Here is a 19,266-nt window from a genome sequence, read left to right as displayed (position 1 = left end):
TCTTCATACGGGAGGTGCTCCAGCCCCTGATCATCCTCGTGGCCTCCTCTGGACTTGTTCCAGCAGTTCCATGTCCTTTTTATGTTGAGGACACCAGAACTGCACACAATGCTCCAGGTGAGGTCTCACAAGAGCAGAGTAGAGGGGCAGGATCACCTCCTTCCACCTGCTGGTTGGATGCAGCCCAGGATCCGGTTGGTTTCTGGGCTGCGAGCGCACACTGCACCCAGCTCATGTTCATTTTCTCATTGACCAGCACCCCCAAGTCCTTCTCCTTGGGCTGCTCTGAATCTCTTCTTTGCCCAGTCTGTAGCTGTGCCTGGGATTGCTCCGACCCAGGTGTAGGACCCTGCACTTGTCGTGGTTGAACTTCATAAGGCTGGCATCAGCCCACCTCACAAGCGTGTCAAGGTCCCTCTGGATGGCATCCCTTCCCTCCAGCGTATCAACCGGACCACACAGCTTGGTGTCATCGGCAAACGTGCTGAGGGCACACTCAATCCCACTGTCCACGTCAGCGATGAAGATGTTAAACAAGACCGGTCCCAACACCGATCCCTGAGGGACACCACTCGTTACCGGTCTCCAGCCGGACATCGCGCCACTGACCACAACTCTTTGTGTGTGGCCGTCCAGCCAGTTCTTTATCCACCGAGTGGTCCATCCATCAAATTGATATCTCTCCAATTTAGAGAGAAGGATGTCGTGTGGGACAGTGTCAAACGCTTTGCACAAGTCCAGGTAGATGACATCAACTGCTTTACCCTTATCCATCAACTCTGTAGCCCCATCATAGAAGGCCACCAAATTGCTCAGGCAGGATTTCCTCTTAGTGAAGCCATGCTGGCTGCCACCAAGCACCTTGTTGTTTTTCATGTGCCTTAGCATGCCATCCAGGAGAATGTGCTCCAAGATTTAACCAGGCATGGAGGTGAGACTGACTGCTCTGTAATTCCCCGGGTCTTCCATTTTGCCCTTCTTGAAAATGGGGGTTATATTCCAGTGTCTCACCACCCTAACAGGAAAGGATTTCCTCCTTATATCCAATCTAAACTTCCCCTGTTTAAGTTTTAACCCGTTACCCCTTGTCCTGTCACTACAGCCCCTGACGAAGAGTCCCTCCCCAGCATCCCTATAGCCCCCCTTCAGGTACTGGAAGGCTGTTCTGAGGTCTCCACACAGCTTCTCTTCTCCAGGCTGAACAGCCCCAACTTCCTCAGCCTGTCTTCATACGGGAGGTGCTCCAGCCCCTGATCATCCTCGTGGCCTCCTCTGGGCTTGTTCTAACAGCTCCATGTCCTTTTTATGTTGAGGACACCAGAACTGCACACAATGATCCAGGTGAGGTCTCATCTTCGTGAACAGACTAAATTTACTCCTTAGGTAATATGTAAGGGTTAAAAACAATTCAAATGCTATAGATCTGACAAGACCATCAAATAAATAGCATAATAAATCAGTATTTTTTAGCAGGACGTGGCAGTTTCACACGATTCACAACCAGTGACTTGCAAAGGTTTTGCACCTGTTAAATCTTAACAACAGTACAGTAACAATTGCAAACTTCCCATTTTAGGGACAAAGATGGGCACTTCAGCGATTTCCACACTGTTTAGGTGCAACGAGGAGACCAGACTTTCCACCTTAACATACTGTAATTCAAACTGCATCAATCTGAAGGCTATATCAATGAATAACCCTCTTTTGGATGCTGGGGAAGCTGTTGTATCCTCCAAAGGGCAGCAAAAGTGAGTTCAGAAGGGACTGAGAACAGAACAGCAGGATAATAGTGGAGATAATTGGCAATCAAAATAATTACTCAGTGATTTTTCTCTACTTGCAAGCTTCAGAGAAAGCCACGGCATTTCGTATTGTTCAGGGAGTGCTTTTCTTGTCGGTGAAGGTGTTTTAAAGCACCCTTCTTCCTTCATTTACAGATCCCGACCGGGAAAGCCAGACACGACTCTCCCAACACCCAAATTCCACCAAGAAGCCTTTATATCGAGTACCCTTGTGTTTTTTATACCCTTCCTTTCATTAAAGCCAAAACAAGCGTGCTCAGGTCACACAGTCCTTTTTGTACTCCTGTTGATGTCTTTACAAGTCCAAACACTGACTGCTAATTCCTATAGGAGACCATGGGTCAAGGTAAGTGAAGTCCACGTGGCATTTCCATTCCATGTCCTGGAACGGCCTCCCCTAATTGGAACCAGTTGGGTTTTTAAGTGCCCCCCTTTAACCTTTCAAATCACAAGCTACGGAGATGCCTGTGGTTCCTTTCCTGTGTGTTTGGGGGCACAGACAACAGGGACATTCCTTGCTTCCGATGTTTCTGCTGATTAGAGCTTGAGCTTACAACGTGGTGCCATCCTGCACCGCTTACAGCCAAGAGGTGCGGAGCACACTTCTGATGGAACACACACGACACCTGTCCTGGGTTTACCAGGAGCCGTTTTGCTCCTTCTTAGTAACTGGCGCAAGCTCTGTGTTTTGACTTCCAGCCTGGGAACAGAGCTGATAACACCGATTGGTTTTAGTTGTTGTCAAATAATGTTTATTCTGGCCAAGGACTTTGTGAGCCTCATGCTCTGCCGGGGACGAGGGGAGGCTGGGAGGAAGCAGAGGCAGGACACCTGACCCAAGCTAGCCAAAGAGGTATTCCATACCACAGCACAGCATGCCCAGGATGTAACTGGGAGTTACCCGGAAGGGCACGGTCTCACTTTGGGGGGGTTGAACTCGCTCGGCGGTGGTATCGTGTTCTCTTGCTATTTTCTCTTATCAGTTGGCGGTAGCAGCAGTGATTTGTGTTATACCTTAGTTACTGGGCTGTTCTTACCTCAACCCGTGGGAGTTACATTCTCTCGATTCTCCTCCCCATCCCTCCAGGAGCGGGGAGGGTTGGGGTGGGGGGAAGGAAAGAAAGAGGGAGAAAGAGAAAAGGGGGGGGGGGAGTGAGTGAACGAGCTTTTGTGGTAGGGTTTAAACCACGACACCAGATTTCTTCAAAACCCCAGGAGGTATCATCGTTGGTCATTGCATGAAATATTTCCGTTTGGTTCCAAATTTCCTCCAGGTCTGTTTCAATTCTGCCACTTTGATCTATGTAGGAACCATTGATTATGGAACAACCCCCCCCTTGTGAACCCAATACTAGCAAGAATGGGTACCACAGCACCTAAGGTGCATGCCCCCTTCCAGTCGGGGTGGAGTATTATGAGCATTTTCTCCGCATAACCCATCCCATCGTTTCCCTTCAGGAACGGGCCACCACTGAACTCCGAAACCATCTAATATTCATAGAGTGATTGCAGTTTGAACAGTGACTTACACCTGTGGCACTGCTTTGTACACAGGTATAATCTTCTTAACCCCGGTCTCCAGGTCTGCAAGGGTGAAATGGAAAATCCAAACCTGTCGCTCTTGTCCCCAATATTCTTTTGAACACCAACAAATAGCAATAACCTCCTTTGCTCAGTCATTCAGAAAAATCTATTTGCCACTGCTGTCCAAGAGAACTTCCTCACCCGATTGTCCCAGTTTGATTTCTGTTTTCAGCCAATGAGTTTCATTATGTTCCTCCTGAACCAGCTTCCAGAGTGGATTATAGGCAATTACAGTGGGCCCATCAGCTATCTGAACCCAGCCCTCTTTGTTTTCCTGTCTTTTCAGATCTTCAGTCAGCTTTTCATCCCCTTTTGAATATCTGGGTTCAGATTTCCCAGTTGTCAGTTTGCCGTCAGGGATTAAGGACATGATTTTACCTTGTTCAGATGCTCGTTTGGCTTCCAAATCGGCCAAATTAGTTCCGATTTCCTGATCAGGGTCACCGTGTTGATGCCCTCTACAATACTTAACAGCTCCTTCCTCAGGCAGCCGAACAGCAGTTTCTGCAGCACGTTTAATCTGTTTCCCTTGGCTGTTCAAAAGCCCTCGTTCTTTCCAGATGGCTCCGTGTGCATGGACCACACCAAACGCGTATTTAGAATCAGCCCAAATATTGATCCTTTCGTCTTTAGCCAGTTCCAGGCTCTCGATAATGCTGTTATTTCTGCCTTCCGGGCAGAGGGGTTTGCTGGTAAAGGTTTAGCTTCTGTTACCTGTCAAGTGGTGGTAAGGGCATATCCTGCCTTTCGATCACCCTTTTTCATGGAGCGGTTCCCATCAGTAAACCAAGAACCAAATCTGGTGGGCTCCAATGCGCAGTCTCTCCAGTGGCCAAGCACTCGTGTGTTAGTGGTTCCTGCAGAAAGGATGCTGGGTTCACCACATCGGTGACCACAATTTCTATATCATCCTGTTCCACAGGGGTGGCCTGGTACTTTGAAAACCGTGAAGGAGATAACCAGTGGGCTCCTTTCTGTTCCAGGGCTGCCGATACAACATGGACACCAGTACAGTCATCTTCTGTCCCAAGGAGAGTTTGCGGCCTCTTCCGTATTCATGAGAACCGCCGCCACAGCCCTCAGGCATCCGGGCCGTGCTCTGCTCGCTTCATTCAGCTCTTTCGCAAACGATGCCACTGCCCTTTTCTAGGGTCCCTGAGCCAGGACCCCCGAGGCTGTTCCTTGTTTTCCATCAGAATACAGCAAACAGGGTTGGTTTGCATCCGGAAGTCCCAGAGCTGCAGCTCTCATTTGCTCTCTTCCTGAATTTCCAAAAGCCCCCTCTGCTGCATCAGTCCGTTCCAAAGAGGGAGGGTTTCCTTTTAACAGTTCCTAGCGTGGTCCTACCAGAACACCGTAATCGTGGATCTCAAGTCTGCCCCATACCGTCATTCCCGGGAACATCCGGAGCTCCTTGACGGTCAACGGTCGTGGAGTTTGACAAAGGGCTTCTTTTCCGGCGATTCCAAGTTCTCTCTGTCCTCCTGTTACTTCATATCCTAAGGAGGAAACTCGGGTTTGAATTAGTTGGGCCTTTAATCTGGATCCCCGATAACCGTTCAGTCCCAGGAGCTTCAATAATCCCACCATCCCCTGGACACGTTCTTCCTCTGTTCCTGGGGCAGTTCCTAGGGCGTCCCCGTATTGTACCAGAGTCCCCGTCTGAGTGGGTGGCTTCCATGATTCTGGCTGTGTGTGCACTGATTTCCAAACATGGCTGGACTGGTTTGAAACCCTTGAGGTAAAACCGTCCAAGTTAATTGGGTTTGTGGGGTGTTCTTGGGAGCGGGCATGGTTGGATTGGGCTTGGAGCATCCTGCTCTATGGAAGGTGTTCCTGCCCATGGAAGGGGTTGGAGCTGGAAGAGCTTTAAGGTGCCTTCAACCCAACCCGTTGCATGACTCCAGGATTCCATGACTCCATGATCCCACACCTCTGTGCTGCAGTGTGGATGTTCTCTGGTGCATGGATCTTGGGAAGCAGCTGGTGGCAGAAGGGAGCTCCACAGCATGCCACAAGCAGAGCATCCCAGAGGGATTCAGAGCATCCCACAAGCAGAGCATCCCAGAGGTATTCAGAGCATCTCATAGGGCTCCAGAGCATCCCAGAGGCATTCAGAGCATCCCATAGGGCTCCAGAGCATCCCACAGGGATTCAGAGCATCCCACAAGCAGAGCATCCCATAGGGATTGAGATCATCCAACAAGCAGAACAACCCATAGGGATTCAGATCATCCCACAAACAGAGCATCCCATAGGGTTTCAGAGCATCTCACAAGCAGAACATCCTACAGGGATTCAGGTCATCCCACAGGCAGAGCTTCCCATAGGTATTCAGAGCATCCCACAGGCAGAGCATCCTATAGGGACTCAGAGCATTCCACAAGCAGAGCAGCCCATATGGATTCACAGCATCCCACAAGCAGAGAATCAATCCCATGGGGATTCATAGCATCCAGTAGGTCTCCAGAGCATACCACAGAGCTCCAGAGCATCCCACAGGGATTCAGAGCATCTCATAGGGCTCCAGAGCATCCCATAGGGACTCAGAGCATTCCACAAGCAGAGCAGCCCATACAGATTCCGAGCATCCCACAAGCAGAGCATCCCATTCGGATTCACAGCATCCCACAAGCAGAGAATCAATCCCATAGGGATTCACAGCATCCCACAGGGCTCCAGAGCATCCCACAGAGCTCCGGAGCATCCCAGACGGATTCAGAGCATCCCACAAGCAGAGCATCCCACAGGGCTCCAGAGCATCCCATAGGGATTCAAATCACCCCAAGCCCATCAGAACACCCCCGTCTCAGCATGCCCCCACACACCATGGAACCCCTCATGGTCACGCCCCACTCCCCCCCACTGAACCGCCCCCCATGGAACCTGCCTCTCTATGACATCAGCACCAGCTCCAAGGGACCTGCATCCAGCACCCGTGTCCCTGGGGCAGTTGTGCTTTGGGTGCAGTGGTGCTTGCAGCTCCTTGTTGTCACCCTTAGCGGTGCTGGCAGCGATGGCTTTGCTCCGTGCCGTCATCCTGCTGGCCTCGGCCTGGCTGGTGCGAGGCTCCTGGGACAGCTGTGGGTGAGTGGCACCAGGCCCCGGGGCTCCTGCTATTCCATAGGGAGATGCTGCTGCTCCCAGCCAGGGGCACACCAGTGGGATGGTGGGATTGGGGGAGCCCCACTTCCTTGCCATCACCCCATGTGGTAGCACAGCGCAGCTATGGGGCACCCCATAGGGTCCCTTGTACCTGCGGCACCAGTGGGGTGGGACAATGCTCGCCCTTCATCGCTAACCATCAAGTGTTGGGCTTCTGCTTCCAGAGGCACTTGCGGTACCCGTCCCATGGCTGATTACTATGGGACGTCACGCATCGTCGGAGGCGTGGATGCGCAGCAGGGCGCCTGGCCATGGATCGTCAGCATCCAGTTCCCCAGGGGCACCGGCTCCTCGCACATCTGCGGGGGGTCCCTCATCACCCCCCAGTGGGTCCTCACGGCTGCTCACTGCTTCGTCGGGCAAAAGTAAGGCAGAGGAGGGATTCCAGCCTTAGGGAATAGCCCAGGAGCAGCCCCCATCCTGTCCGATTCCCCATCCTGGATGCACTGGGAAGAGCGCACAAGAGAAGGCTGCTTCCAGCTTGACAGCCCTTGAGCCTAAGGCACCCTGGGGCAGTGCTTTCCTTTGGGAAGCACCAGGAATGTGGCTCCTTCCCACCCCTCTTCTCCTTAGAATGGATTAGAGTGGCATGGAATGAGATGGAATGGAATGGCACGGGATCGAATGGATCATGGAATCGGCTGGGTTGGGTTGGAAAGGAGCTTGGGATCACCCACTTCCAACCCCTTGCCATGGGCAGGGATGCCTTCCGTAAAGCAGCTTGCTCCAAGCCGGCCTTGAGCACTGCCAGGCATGGAGCATCCAAACCTTCTCCGTCCATGCCATCCCAGTGCCCCAGCACCCTCCCAGGGAATCCCTTCCTTATCTCCAGCCTGCAAGTCCCTGTCGGAACCCATCAGCCCTTGTCCTACGGCTCCAACCCCTGCTCTTCCACTCCCTCCCAGCTTCACCACGGATTGGTTCGTGATGGTTGGAATCACGGACCTGGCTTGGGCCAATGCCGAGACCCAGAAGCGGTGGATACGGCAGGTTGTGGTCCATGAATATTACACCGGCATCTCCGGCGGCTTCGACATCGCCTTGGTGGAGCTGGACCAGCCGGTGCAGTGCGGGTACCACGTGCAGCTGGCCTGCGTGCCCGATGCGACGCTCAGGCTATCCCAGCTCTCCGAGTGCTTCATCAGCGGATGGGGCGCGAGGGAGGCCAGAAGTGAGTGCCCGACGGCCCCATTGGCCTTGGAATGCTGGGTCATGGGTTCATGGAATGGGATGGAAGGGAGGGTAAAGCTCATCCAGGCCTATTGGAGGTTGCTGCAACTGGGGAAGGAGCAAACCAGCCTTCTCCATCCAACCCATCCCAGTGTCCCACCACTTCATTCTGTTCAACCTGAGCATTTCTGGTTGAGCTGGAAACCATCAGCCCTTGTCCCATCGCTGAAGGTCCCTTCACGTCCTCCTTATGTTGAGGATACTGAGCAAAGAGGATGCAGCCCAGGCCGTGGGGGGGTGTTGATGGATCCCATTGAGCTTCTCAGCCCCCAATACCCCAAAGCCATCCCTTGTACCCCCAGCCCTGACCCCCTTTGCGTCCCCACAGCAGGGGCATCGTCCCCATCAGCCCTGCAGGAGGCCAAGGTCCGCCTCATCGATGTCAAGCTCTGCAACAGCACCAATTGGTACCGAGGGGCCATCAAGAGACACAACCTCTGTGCTGGGTACCCGCAGGGAGGCATCGACACCTGCCAGGTAGGGATGTGCCATCGGGGCTCCCTTCTCCTCTCCCATCCGCAGGGCCTTGCTCTGCATCCCCCCTTATCCCAGCTGCGGAAGCGCATCCGCCTCCTGGGCCGTCATCCCTGCGCACAGACCATAGAGGCTGGAGCTTTAAGAGCATCGAGATTCCACCACTAAACCGTGTCATGAGCACGGGTTCATGGAATGGGTTAGGTTGGGAAGGAGCTTAAAGCATCCAGGTGGAAGCAAGGGGCAGGGACACCTTCCATTAGACCAGGTTGCTCCAAGCCCCATCCATCCTTCTCCATCCAACCCATGCCAGTGTCCCACCACCCTCATATGGAACAACTTCTCCTTATCTCAAGCCACACTCCCCTGTTCCAGTTGGAACCCATCACTCCTCATCCTACGGCTCCAATCCATGTGGAAGGTCCCTCTTCACGCCCAAATGATGAAGGAGAACCCTTCCATCCCCACAGGGGAGAGTGGCGGTCCCCTCCGGCGTTGCCATGGCCACCCATCCCCATCCTCATCCTCTCTCCTTCTCCTCCATAGGGTGACAGCGGCGGTCCCCTCATGTGCCGGGACAAGCGCGCCAACTTCTTCTGGGTTGTGGGGCTGACGAGCTGGGGCCGCGGCTGCGCCAGGGCCAACCATCCGGGGGTCTACACCTCAACGCAGCACTTCCATGAGTGGATCCTCTACCAGCTGGGGATGTTCCGCTCCGCGGGAGCCTCCGCCACGCCCCCGACATGGAGCCACCAGCACGTCTCCCACACTCCCACCCAGGAGACGATGCCGGCGCCCACGGCCTCCAGCATCAGTGGCTTCTGCTCGTTCCCGGTTCGGGTGCTGGTGGAATTCGCCACTCGGGTGCGGGAGTTGCTGCAGGGTCTAGGGGGGAAGAAGACTTGAGGAGCAGCATCGCCTGCAGTTGGCTTGAAGTGAAGTAAAGTTGCCTCGTTTTCCCGTAGAGGGGACGCTTTGCACGCCCACCTCTTCTTCTGGTGCATGGGGAGGGATGGGGATGAGGGATGGAGGGCACAGTGGGAAGCGGGAGCTGGGAATCAGGGAATCAGCCAGGTTGGGAAAGACCTTCAGGAGCATCAAGTCCAATCATTGCCCTACTATTAAGCCGTGGCATGAAGAAGGAGGGGGGACAGCTTCCATTAGACCAGGTTGCTCCATGCCCCATCCCTCCTTCTCCGTTCAACCCATCCCAGTGTCCCAGCACCCTCACTTCCTTATCTCCAACCTGAACTTCCCTGTTCCAGTTGGAACCCTTCACCCTCCTCTCTACACCCAAATGATGAAGAAGAACCCAGCCTTCCATGGTTCTGTTTCGTCCCTGCATCCAGCTGGAGCATCCCGCTTCCAGACTTGGGATCTTCCCTTGGGACCTCACACGCTTCAATGCTGTATCCATCCCACCACAAGCACCCATCCCAGCTTGCAACACCCATCCCAGCACACTTTGGACCTCTCCCAGATCCCAGCACTGGTGTCCCCAGTGCCAAGAAAAGGGACTGGGGTCAGCGCTCACCCTTGTCCATGGTCCTGGGTCCCCATTCACCCCTCATCCCACTAAGATCCCAGGAAGATCCTATTAAGATCCCATTATTAGGATGATATTAGGACCCCTTTAGGACCCCATTAAGATCCATTTAGACCCCATTAAGATCCCATCAGGATGCCATTATGACCCCGTTAATATCCCATTAGGATCCCTCTAGGGCCCCATTAAGATCCCATTGGGACCCCATTAATATCTCACAAGACCACCCCCCCCCATAGCGGCCCCCCCGAATAGGGACAGAGTGACCGGGGGGGGGGGTGGGGGGTCGCAGCCCCTGAGGTAGTCAGTGCGATGGAGGGGGGGTCAGTGGCAGGCTCAGTTTGGCACCGGGGGGGAGGGGATGGGGGGGTCCTGTCTCAGCGGGGCACCACAGAGCGGCTCCTGTCCCCCCCCCACCATAGCAATGCTCAGTGGGGGGGACGACCCTCATCCATCACCCTGGTGGGGGGGGGCATTAATGTCATGGGGGGTTCAATAAGGGTTGGGGTTTAAGCTTCAAGCCCCAGGGTGATTTGTGGGGTGGCACCCTTAGGCCCATAGAGACCCCCCCCACAATGGGCCATGGTTGGAAGCATCCATTGGGAAGGTGCTAAAGTGGGGGGGGTGGGGACGGTCATGGGGGGGCACCCATCTCCACCAGTTTTGGGGGGGGGATGTCCACCTTTTGCGGGGGCCCAATTACGGGGCAGACGGGGGTTTTGTAGTGGTCTTGATGGGTGTCCCTCCACTGGGACCAGTGGCTTTTTACAGCCACAAGAGGTTGAGTTGTTACCCCTGTCAAAGTGCATCTGGATCTGCAGTCTCATTCTAGAGCTCAAACCCAGCTGTCAGGGCAGAAAGCGAACTGTTCTTTACCTGTTTATCTGCTAGGGTAGGAGCACGAGGGAAGAACTTGCATTAAGAGTGTTTGTTTTGTTCGGTTCCAGTGGCTCAGGCAGTTTCTTATTGATGGAGCCCTTAAGCAGGGGCTGAGAGTGGAGATCCAGAAGAAAGAAGGGGGAGATGTGGGCAGTGGCGGCCATGAGACTGGCGTGAAAAAGAGCTCAGGAATGAGCCCTGAGGCCTTGGTGCTGTGACCAGCCCTGGCCCGAGGAGCTGGGGCCTTGGAGGGCAGAGGATGTGGGGGCTGTGCGAGGTCTGCAGCATGGAGATTGGACTGTTGACCTGGAGAGTTTCACAGGGGCCAGTGAGACGGAGCGTTGTATGGATGTGCAGGTTGGAAAGCACCGGACAAGGGGATAGAGAGGGCTGGGTTGTGACAAAGGTGGATTTGAGTCTCCTCATCAGCTCGAGTCCGTGCCGTACTGCGCCCCAGTGCGTGCTGCTGGGATGGATCCCTGCTCACACGGCTCCCACGCACGTATCCGCAGGCAGGCGTGCACATCCATGCGTGTACACATCTCACACACACACGTGCACATCCATGCGTGTGCACATCTCACACACACACGTGCACATCCATGCGTGTGCACATCTCACACACACACGTGCACATCCATGTGTACCCATGCGCCCAGGGAAGCTCACACGTGCGCTTCCATCCCTCCACAGCCATGTGCAGCACACATGTGCCTGCCCTCGCACGTGTGTGCCCTGGGCAGATGCACACCCGCGCTGCGGTCCCTGCCCATGGCCGCACCCCTAGAGCTGCACACGCTCATCCACCCTTCCATGTGTGCACCAGGCACAGGCACAGCCACGCTGCTCTGCACACGCGGGCACCCATGGCCAGGGCACCCATGGCCACAGCCCCCGGACAGCCCCAGTATGAGCATGGACAAAGTGGGGTCTGGAGGCACAGGGCTGTAAGGGACATGGGGGTCCACACGGATGCCACCACAAGAGGCAGCCAGGATGAAGCTGGGGGCAGGGGGTCACTGTAGGGATGCTGAGGACAGGGATGGGGACAGCTCGCACAGGCTGGCAGCGAGGTGGCATCTGATGGCTGGGAAAGGCTCCCTGAGTGCTGCAGCACAGGGACAGCAGCCAGGCCCTGCTGGACCACAGCCACCAGCACCGGGACACCGACAGCATCCGGACAGGGACGGTTGTGGCAACAGTCATGGGTGCGACCTGTGGGCACCCAGAGGCACTGCTTGCAGTGGGGCACAGTGGTGGCACTGGGGCAGCGCTGAGGGCCAACCTCTTGCTGTCGCATCCCCATTTAACCCAAGAAGTTCACAGAATCCCAGAATCCCAAGGGTTGGAAGGGACCTCAAAAGATCATCTAGTGCAACCCCCCTGCAAGAGCAGGGTAACCTACAGTACATCACACAGGAACTTGTCCAGGCGGGCCTTGAATATCTCCAGTGTAGGAGACTCCACAACCCCCCTGGGCAACCTGTTCCAGTGCTCTGTCACTCTTACAGTAAAGAAGTTCTTCCCGATGTTAACGTAGAACTTCCTATGCTCCAGTTTACACCCACTGCCCCTTGTCCTAGCACTGGATATCACTGAGAAAAGCCTAGCTCCATCATCCTGACACCTACCCTTTACATATTTGTAAACATTGATGAGGTCACCCCTCAGTCTCCTCCTCTCCAAGCTAAAGAGACCCAGCTCCCTCAGCCTCTCCTCATAAGGGAGGTGTTCCACCCCCTTCATCATCTCTGTGGCTCTGCGCTGGGCTCTTTCAAGCAATTCCCTGTCCTTCTTGAACAGAGGGGCCCAGAACTGGACGCAATATTCCAGATACGGCCTCACCAAGGCTGAGTGGAGGGGGAGGAGAACCTCTCTTGACCTACTATCCACACCCTTTCTAATGCCCCCTAAGATGCCATTTGCCTTCTTGGCCACAAGAGCACATTGCTGGCTCATGGTCATCCTCCTGTCCACCAGGACCCTCAGTGTGGGAATCGCCGGGAGACGAGCTCATCAGATGATGACCGACAACTCTCGTTTATTGCTAAGCAGATGGATACTTATATACCTTGCTTGCATGTTTATAGTTTGGTTACAGAGAGATCATTGGCTCATAGCTTTTACATGTTACAAGATCATTGGTTTGTAGCTTCTACATTTTTGCAGCTACACCGTGCACCCCCCCACCAGCCTCCTTCTCATGCACTTATCACTTAGTGGCCTTGGCTGTGATTGGTCATAGTATGTTGCTGTTTGCCGGTGTCCTTCAGTTCCTCATTATCTGGCGTGAGAGGTTTGCACCATGTTCTACACAGATGTCTTGTTTCAACTCGTTGACGGGAGTGTGACCTTTTGACCTTTTTCGACAAGCCAATCCTCCACACCCATTCAGCACCGTTACCCGTTCAGCACCATTACCCGTTCAGCACCATTACCCGTTCAGCACCGTTACCCATTCAGCACCCTTACGCTCAGCCCCTTGGACAGCCCCCCCCCCCAGGTCAACACAGCCCCACAACACCAGCCCTTACACCCTGGGTTAGGTGCACGTGCCCATCCCACACCCTCCGCCACTGTCCCCAGGGGCCACCCATGTCCCCATCACCACCCTGGTACCCAGCAGTACCTGGTCCCCAGGGCTACCCTGGTCCTGGTGACCACCCTGGTCCCTGGGGACACCCCGATTCCCACATTAGTCCTAGGTGGCACCCTGGTCCTTGTTCCTACCATGGTCCCCATCACCACACTGGTCCCCAGAACAAGCCTGATCACCATCCCCGCATCCACCCTGGTCCTGGCGATGCTCCTCACACCCATCCCCAGTGGCCACTCTCAATCCTGTCCCAGCGGCCACCTTGGTCCCTGGGGGCATCCTGTGGTGGTCCCCCTGCTCCCCATCACCACTCTGCTCCTGATCATCCTCCTGGTCACAGCGGCCACCTTGAGCCCACGCCTGCCCCAAGCCAGGCAGCTCCTTACTTGTGCTGGAGGCTGCCGAGGTCCTGGCTGAGGTTGTCCCTCTGCGTCTCCAGATGGGCCTTGGCAGTGGCCAAGTGCTCCACGCGGCCCCGCAGCTCACGCAGCTCTTCCGGTAGAAGTCGGCCACACACGAGGGCTCCTGGTCCCGCGCCTGGTTCAGCTCCAGCGCCAGCCCCCGGTTCTGCTGCTCCGGCAGCCGGACCTTCTCGACGGAGCTGGCGAAGCGGTCGTTGAGCTCCATCAGGTCCACCTTCTCCTTGCTGCGCGTCTCCCTGAACTCCGAGTTGAGCGCAGTGGCCAGCGAGAAATCCATCCTGCCCGTGCCCATGCGGGGACCCAGCCGGGTGCTGCGGGGCGCCCGGAGCCGCGCCGGGGAGCTGGCGGGCAGCACCCGGTGCAGCGGGGCGGCGGTGCCGGAGCGGCGGCTGTAGGAGGACAGGCGCTGGCTCTCCATGCCGATGGGATGGGCGCGATGCGCCGGGATGAGGGGTTTTATGGAGCCCTGTCCCCCCAGTCCTGCCGGCACTGGCCACTGGCCACAGAGTTGGAGGGACGGCACAAAACCCAGCCTCTGCGGCGCCTGCAGGGGTGAATGTGCCCTGGCACCCGGCCTGGGCACCAGGAACCGCCTGCCCCATCCACAGGCTCTGCTGGGATCCGGGGAGGGCCCGCGACAGCCGGCATGGGGAGCACAGAGCACGGCCATCCCTACCCATCCCTTCTCCATCCCCATCCCGGCTCCATCCCTACCCACGGGGCAGCCGGAGGGTTTGCTGGGCGCAATGCCCTGGGGACACGGGGTGCTGGGTCCGAGGTGTCGCAGGGTGCCCGCTGCAGTGCCAGGGCTGTGCCTGCACCCTGGGGATCCATCCAGCAGTGTCTTGAGGTGCTCAGGGTAGGGAGAGCCCCTGGGCAGGCTCAGGGGTGGGTGTGCACCCCCCCGCCATGCACACACACGAGGCTCTCCTGTGGTTCTGCCGCCTGATGATGCTGATGCTGACCTGGATGCTCCTTTGGAGCCGGGGCCTCTGGATCCGGGCAAGGAGCCTGGTTCACATCCCACACATCCTTATGACAAACGGGCAGCTGTAAAGGGAGAAGGGAGAGGGGCAGGGATGCGGATGGACAGAGAGCTTTCCCGGTGGCGTGTGTGCCGGAGCAGGACCTGCCGTGGGAAGGTCTCTGCTATGCTCTTATGAAAGATACCAGGCGAATGGTGACGGACCATGGACCCGGGGCCCCATAGAGAGCTCATTTGACAGGGTCTCTCTGGGATACTCACGTACCAGGGGCTGGCACATACAAATAGATCCATGTTGCCATCGACACTGGAGACTTTTCCAGCCTGATCGTCCATCCTCTCGGGGTCCTGGCGCCACGTTCTGTGCAGGGGGCTGTGGAGTGGCGTAATGATGGTCCGGGTTTTGTGTTTCAAACACTGTCATTGTGGGGAGTGTGCTTGTGCGATCCCATGCGTGTTCCTGTGTCCGTGTGCGTGTGTGTTGGTGGCAGGCAGTGTTCTGTGTGTTTTCTGTTGTCGGGTTCCCGTATTAGTTTTTAAGGGGTTGGAAGCAGCAGTGCGGCCCCCTCAGCTGTTGCATCACCGTGTGCAAAAGAAGCTGCCCCCCGATCCGCTTCCCAGCGCTCCAACGGTGGCACGGCCGGGATGGACACCGGAGCCGTGCAGTGAAGGAAAACAAACCCAAACCCTTTCCATCTATGGGAGCACTGGGGCAGTTTGTAGAGACCCCACAGACAAGGCCTAAAGAGCGCCTGCAGCACGCGGGGCACACGGGAGGAGCCCTGCTCAGTGTGTTTAAAGTGACCTGGGGGTGAATCCAGGGCTGGGAGGAACGGATGGATCGGGTGACACCAGAGCTGCTGGCTGGAACAGCGAGAGGGGCAGCGTAGCCCCAGCTCCATCAGCCCCATCACTTCCATCAGCTCCATCAGCCCCATCAGCTCCATCAGCCCCATCAGCTCCATCAGCCCAATCAGCTCCATCAGCTCCAACATCTCCATCAGCCCCATCAGCTCCATCAGCTCCATCACCTCCATCAGCCCCATCAGCTCCATCACCTCTATCAGGATATCTATCTCTTCTTTCCTCTTGTTATTTCCTTTTTCATTATTATTATTGGCGGTAGCAGCAGTGATTTCTGTTATACCTTAGTTACTAAACTGTTCTTATCTCAACCCGTGGGAGTTGCATTCTTTCTGATTCTCCTCTCCGTCCCTCCAGGAGCAGGGGGAGGGCAAGAAGGGGGGGAGTGAGCAAACGAGGTTTGTAGTTGGGTTTAAAGCACGACACTTGTGAGGTCCCAAGGGAAGATCCCAAGCCTGGAAGCAGGATGCTCCAGCTGGATGCAGGGATGAAGTGGGATGCTCCAGCTGGATGCAGGGATGAAACAGAACCATGGAAGGCTGGGTTCTCCTTCATCATTTGGGTGTGTTCCAACTGGAACAGGGAAGTTCAGGTTGGAGATAAGGAAGTGAGGGTGCTGGGACACTGGGATGGGTTGAACGGAGAAGGAGGGATGGGGCATGGAGCAACCTGGTCTAATGGAAGCTGTCCCCCCTCCTTCTTCATGCCACGGCTTGATGGTAGGGCAATGATTGGACTTGATGCTCCTGAAGGTCTTTCCCAACCTGGCTGATTCCCTGATTCCCAGCTCCCGCTTCCCACTGTGCCCTCCATCCCTCATCCCCATCCCTCCCCATGCACCAGAAGAAGAGGTGGGCGTGCAAAGCGTCCCCTCTACGGGAAAACGAGGCAACTTTACTGCAGTTCAAGCCAACTGCAGGCGATGCCGCTCCTCAAGTCTTCTTCCCCCCTAGACCCTGCAGCAACTCCCGCACCCGAGTGGCGAATTCCACCAGCACCCGAACCGGGAACGAGCAGAAGCCACTGATGCTGGAGGCCGTGGGCGCCGGCATCGTCTCCTGGGTGGGAGTGTGGGAGACGTGCTGGTGGCTCCATGTCGGGGGCGTGGCGGAGGCTCCCGCGGAGCGGAACATCCCCAGCTGGTAGAGGATCCACTCATGGAAGTGCTGCGTTGAGGTGTAGACCCCCGGATGGTTGGCCCTGGCGCAGCCGCGGCCCCAGCTCGTCAGCCCCACAACCCAGAAGAAGTTGGCGCGCTTGTCCCGGCACATGAGGGGACCGCCGCTGTCACCCTATGGAGGAGAAGGAGAGAGGATGAGGATGGGGATGGGTGGCCATGGCAACGCCGGAGGGGACCGCCACTCTCCCCTATGGGGATGGAAGAGTTCTCCTTCATCATTTGGGCGTGAAGGGGGACCTTCCACATGGATTGGAGCCGTAGGATGAGGAGTGATGGGTTCCAACTGGAACAGGGGAGTGTGGCTTGAGATAAGGAGAAGTTGTTCCATATGAGGGTGGTGGGACACTGGCATGGGTTGGATGGAGAAGGATGGATGGGGCTTGGAGCAACCTGGTCTAATGGAAGGCGTCCCTGCCCCTTGCTTCCACCTGGATGCTTTAAGCTCCTTCCCAACCTAACCCATTCCATGAACCCGTGCTCATGACACGGTTTAGTGGTGGAATCTCGATGCTCTTAAAGCTCCAGCCTCTATGGTCTGTGCGCAGGGATGACGGCCCAGGAGGCGGATGCGCTTCCGCAGCTGGGATAAGGGGGGATGCAGAGCAAGGCCCTGCGGATGGGAGAGGGGAAGGGAGCCCGATGGCACATCCCTACCTGGCAGGTGTCGATGCCTCCCTGCGGGTACCCAGCACAGAGGTTGTGTCTCTTGATGGCCCCTCGGTACCAATTGGTGCTGTTGCAGAGCTTGACATCGATGAGGCGGACCTTGGCCTCCTGCAGGGCTGATGGGGACGATGCCCCTGCTGTGGGGACGCGAAGGGGGTCAGGGCTGGGGGTACAAGGGATGGCTTTGGGGTATTGGGGGCTGAGAAGCTCAATGGGATCCATCAACACCCCCCCACGGCCTGGGCTGCATCCTCTTTGCTCAGTATCCTCAACATAAGGAGGATGTGAAGGGACCTTCAGCGATGGGACAAGGGCTGATGGTTTCCAGCTCAACCAGAAATGCTCAGGTTGAACAGAATGAAGTGGTGGGACACTGGGATGGGTTGGATGGAGAAGGCTGGTTTGCTCCTTCCCCAGTTGCAGCAACCTCCAATAGGCCTGGATGAGCTTTACCTTCCCTTCCATCCCATTCCATGAACCCATGACCCAGCATTCCAAGGCCAATGGGGCCGTCGGGCACTCACTTCTGGCCTCCCTCGCGCCCCATCCGCTGATGAAGCACTCGGAGAGCTGGGATAGCCTGAGCGTCGCATCGGGCACGCAGGCCAGCTGCACGTGGTACCCGCACTGCACCGGCTGGTCCAGCTCCACCAAGGCGATGTCGAAGCCGCCGGAGATGCCGGTGTAATATTCATGGACCACAACCTGCCGTATCCACCGCTTCTGGGTCTCGGCATTGGCCCAAGCCAGGTCCGTGATTCCGACCATCACGAACCAATCCGTGGTGAAGCTGGGAGGGAGTGGAAGAGCAGGGGTTGGAGCCGTAGGACAAGGGCTGATGGGTTCCGACAGGGACTTGCAGGCTGGAGATAAGGAAGGGATTCCCTGGGAGGGTGCTGGGGCACTGGGATGGCATGGACGGAGAAGGTTTGGATGCTCCATGCCTGGCAGTGCTCAAGGCCAGCTTGGAGCAAGCTGCTTTACGGAAGGCATCCCTGCCCATGGCAAGGGGTTGGAAGTGGGTGATCCCAAGCTCCTTTCCAACCCAACCCAGCCGATTCCATGATCCATTCGATCCCGTGCCATTCCATTCCATCTCATTCCATGCCACTCTAATAGATTCTAAGGAGAAGAGGGGTGGGAAGGAGCCACATTCCTGGTGCTTCCCAAAGGAAAGCACTGCCCCAGGGTGCCTTAGGCTCAAGGGCTGTCAAGCTGGAAGCAGCCTTCTCTTGTGCGCTCTTCCCAGTGCATCCAGGATGGGGAATCGGACAGGATGGGGGCTGCTCCTGGGCTATTCCCTAAGGCTGGAATCCCTCCTCTGCCTTACTTTTGCCCGACGAAGCAGTGAGCAGCCGTGAGGACCCACTGGGGGGTGATGAGGGACCCCCCGCAGATGTGCGAGGAGCCGGTGCCCCTGGGGAACTGGATGCTGACGATCCATGGCCAGGCGCCCTGCTGCGCATCCACGCCTCCGACGATGCGTGACGTCCCATAGTAATCAGCCATGGGACGGGTACCGCAAGTGCCTCTGGAAGCAGAAGCCCAACACTTGATGGTTAGCGATGAAGGGCGAGCATTGTCCCACCCCACTGGTGCCGCAGGTACAAGGGACCCTATGGGGTGCCCCATAGCTGTGCTGTGCTACCACATGGGGTGATGCCAAGGAAGTGGGGCTCCCCCAATCCCACCATCCCACTGGTGTGCCCCTGGCTGGGAGCAGCAGCATCTCCCTATGGAATAGCAGGAGCCCCGGGGCCTGGTGCCACTCACCCACAGCTGTCCCAGGAGCCTCGCACCAGCCAGGCCGAGGCCAGCAGGATGACGGCACGGAGCAAAGCCATCGCTGCCAGCACCGCTAAGGGTGACAACA

The 19,266-nt window shown here is 56.5% G+C and overlaps 2 protein-coding genes and 1 long non-coding RNA gene across 4 annotated transcripts; 2 read left to right on the top strand and 1 right to left on the bottom strand.

The window, feature by feature from the left end:
• The first annotated feature begins 525 nt into the window (after window positions 1–525).
• LOC136024165 (uncharacterized) lies at window positions 526–4,463 on the top strand. Of its 2 annotated transcripts, XR_010616764.1 has the most exons (4): window positions 526–741; window positions 1,197–1,341; window positions 1,938–2,148; window positions 4,370–4,463. It is a non-coding gene; the product is annotated as an uncharacterized LOC136024165 (long non-coding RNA). The 2 variants fall into 2 exon arrangements; XR_010616763.1 differs by having other exon boundaries at window positions 526–1,341.
• Window positions 4,464–6,402: 1,939 nt separating this feature from the next.
• On the top strand, window positions 6,403–10,898 carry LOC136024266 (acrosin-like). Its single transcript, XM_065699480.1, has 6 exons — window positions 6,403–6,473; window positions 6,716–6,916; window positions 7,457–7,722; window positions 8,110–8,258; window positions 8,802–9,119; window positions 10,749–10,898. Exons 1-6 carry the CDS (start codon window positions 6,403–6,405, stop codon window positions 10,896–10,898), a joined length of 1,155 nt encoding a protein of 384 aa, XP_065555552.1.
• Window positions 10,899–16,479: 5,581 nt separating this feature from the next.
• On the bottom strand, window positions 16,480–18,931 carry LOC136024265 (acrosin-like). The gene is made up of 4 exons (XM_065699479.1): window positions 18,724–18,931; window positions 17,918–18,183; window positions 17,382–17,530; window positions 16,480–16,839 (listed from the first exon to the last, which is right to left on the bottom strand). Exons 1-4 carry the CDS (start codon window positions 18,900–18,902, stop codon window positions 16,480–16,482), a joined length of 954 nt encoding a protein of 317 aa, XP_065555551.1. The 5' UTR covers window positions 18,903–18,931.
• Between the last annotated feature and the right edge of the window lie 335 nt (window positions 18,932–19,266).

This window comes from Lathamus discolor, chromosome 20, assembly GCF_037157495.1.
Source record: "Lathamus discolor isolate bLatDis1 chromosome 20, bLatDis1.hap1, whole genome shotgun sequence".
NCBI lineage: Eukaryota > Metazoa > Chordata > Aves > Psittaciformes > Psittacidae > Lathamus > Lathamus discolor.
This window is presented reverse-complemented; position numbering and strand designations above follow the sequence as displayed.

Coding starts and splice junctions, on each gene's coding strand:
- LOC136024266 (XM_065699480.1), top strand. CDS start 6,403: ATGGCTTTGCTCCGTGCCGTCATCCTGCTGGCCTCGGCCTGGCTGGTG. Junction 6,474..6,715: donor GGCTCCTGGGACAGCTGTGG/GTGAGTGGCACC, acceptor TTCTGCTTCCAG/AGGCACTTGCGGTACCCGTC. Junction 7,723..8,109: donor GGGCGCGAGGGAGGCCAGAA/GTGAGTGCCCGA, acceptor GCGTCCCCACAG/CAGGGGCATCGTCCCCATCA.
- LOC136024265 (XM_065699479.1), bottom strand. CDS start 18,902: ATGGCTGATTACTATGGGACGTCACGCATCGTCGGAGGCGTGGATGCG. Junction 18,184..18,723: donor CACTGCTTCGTCGGGCAAAA/GTAAGGCAGAGG, acceptor ACTCCCTCCCAG/CTTCACCACGGATTGGTTCG. Junction 16,840..17,381: donor GAGGCATCGACACCTGCCAG/GTAGGGATGTGC, acceptor TCTCCTCCATAG/GGTGACAGCGGCGGTCCCCT.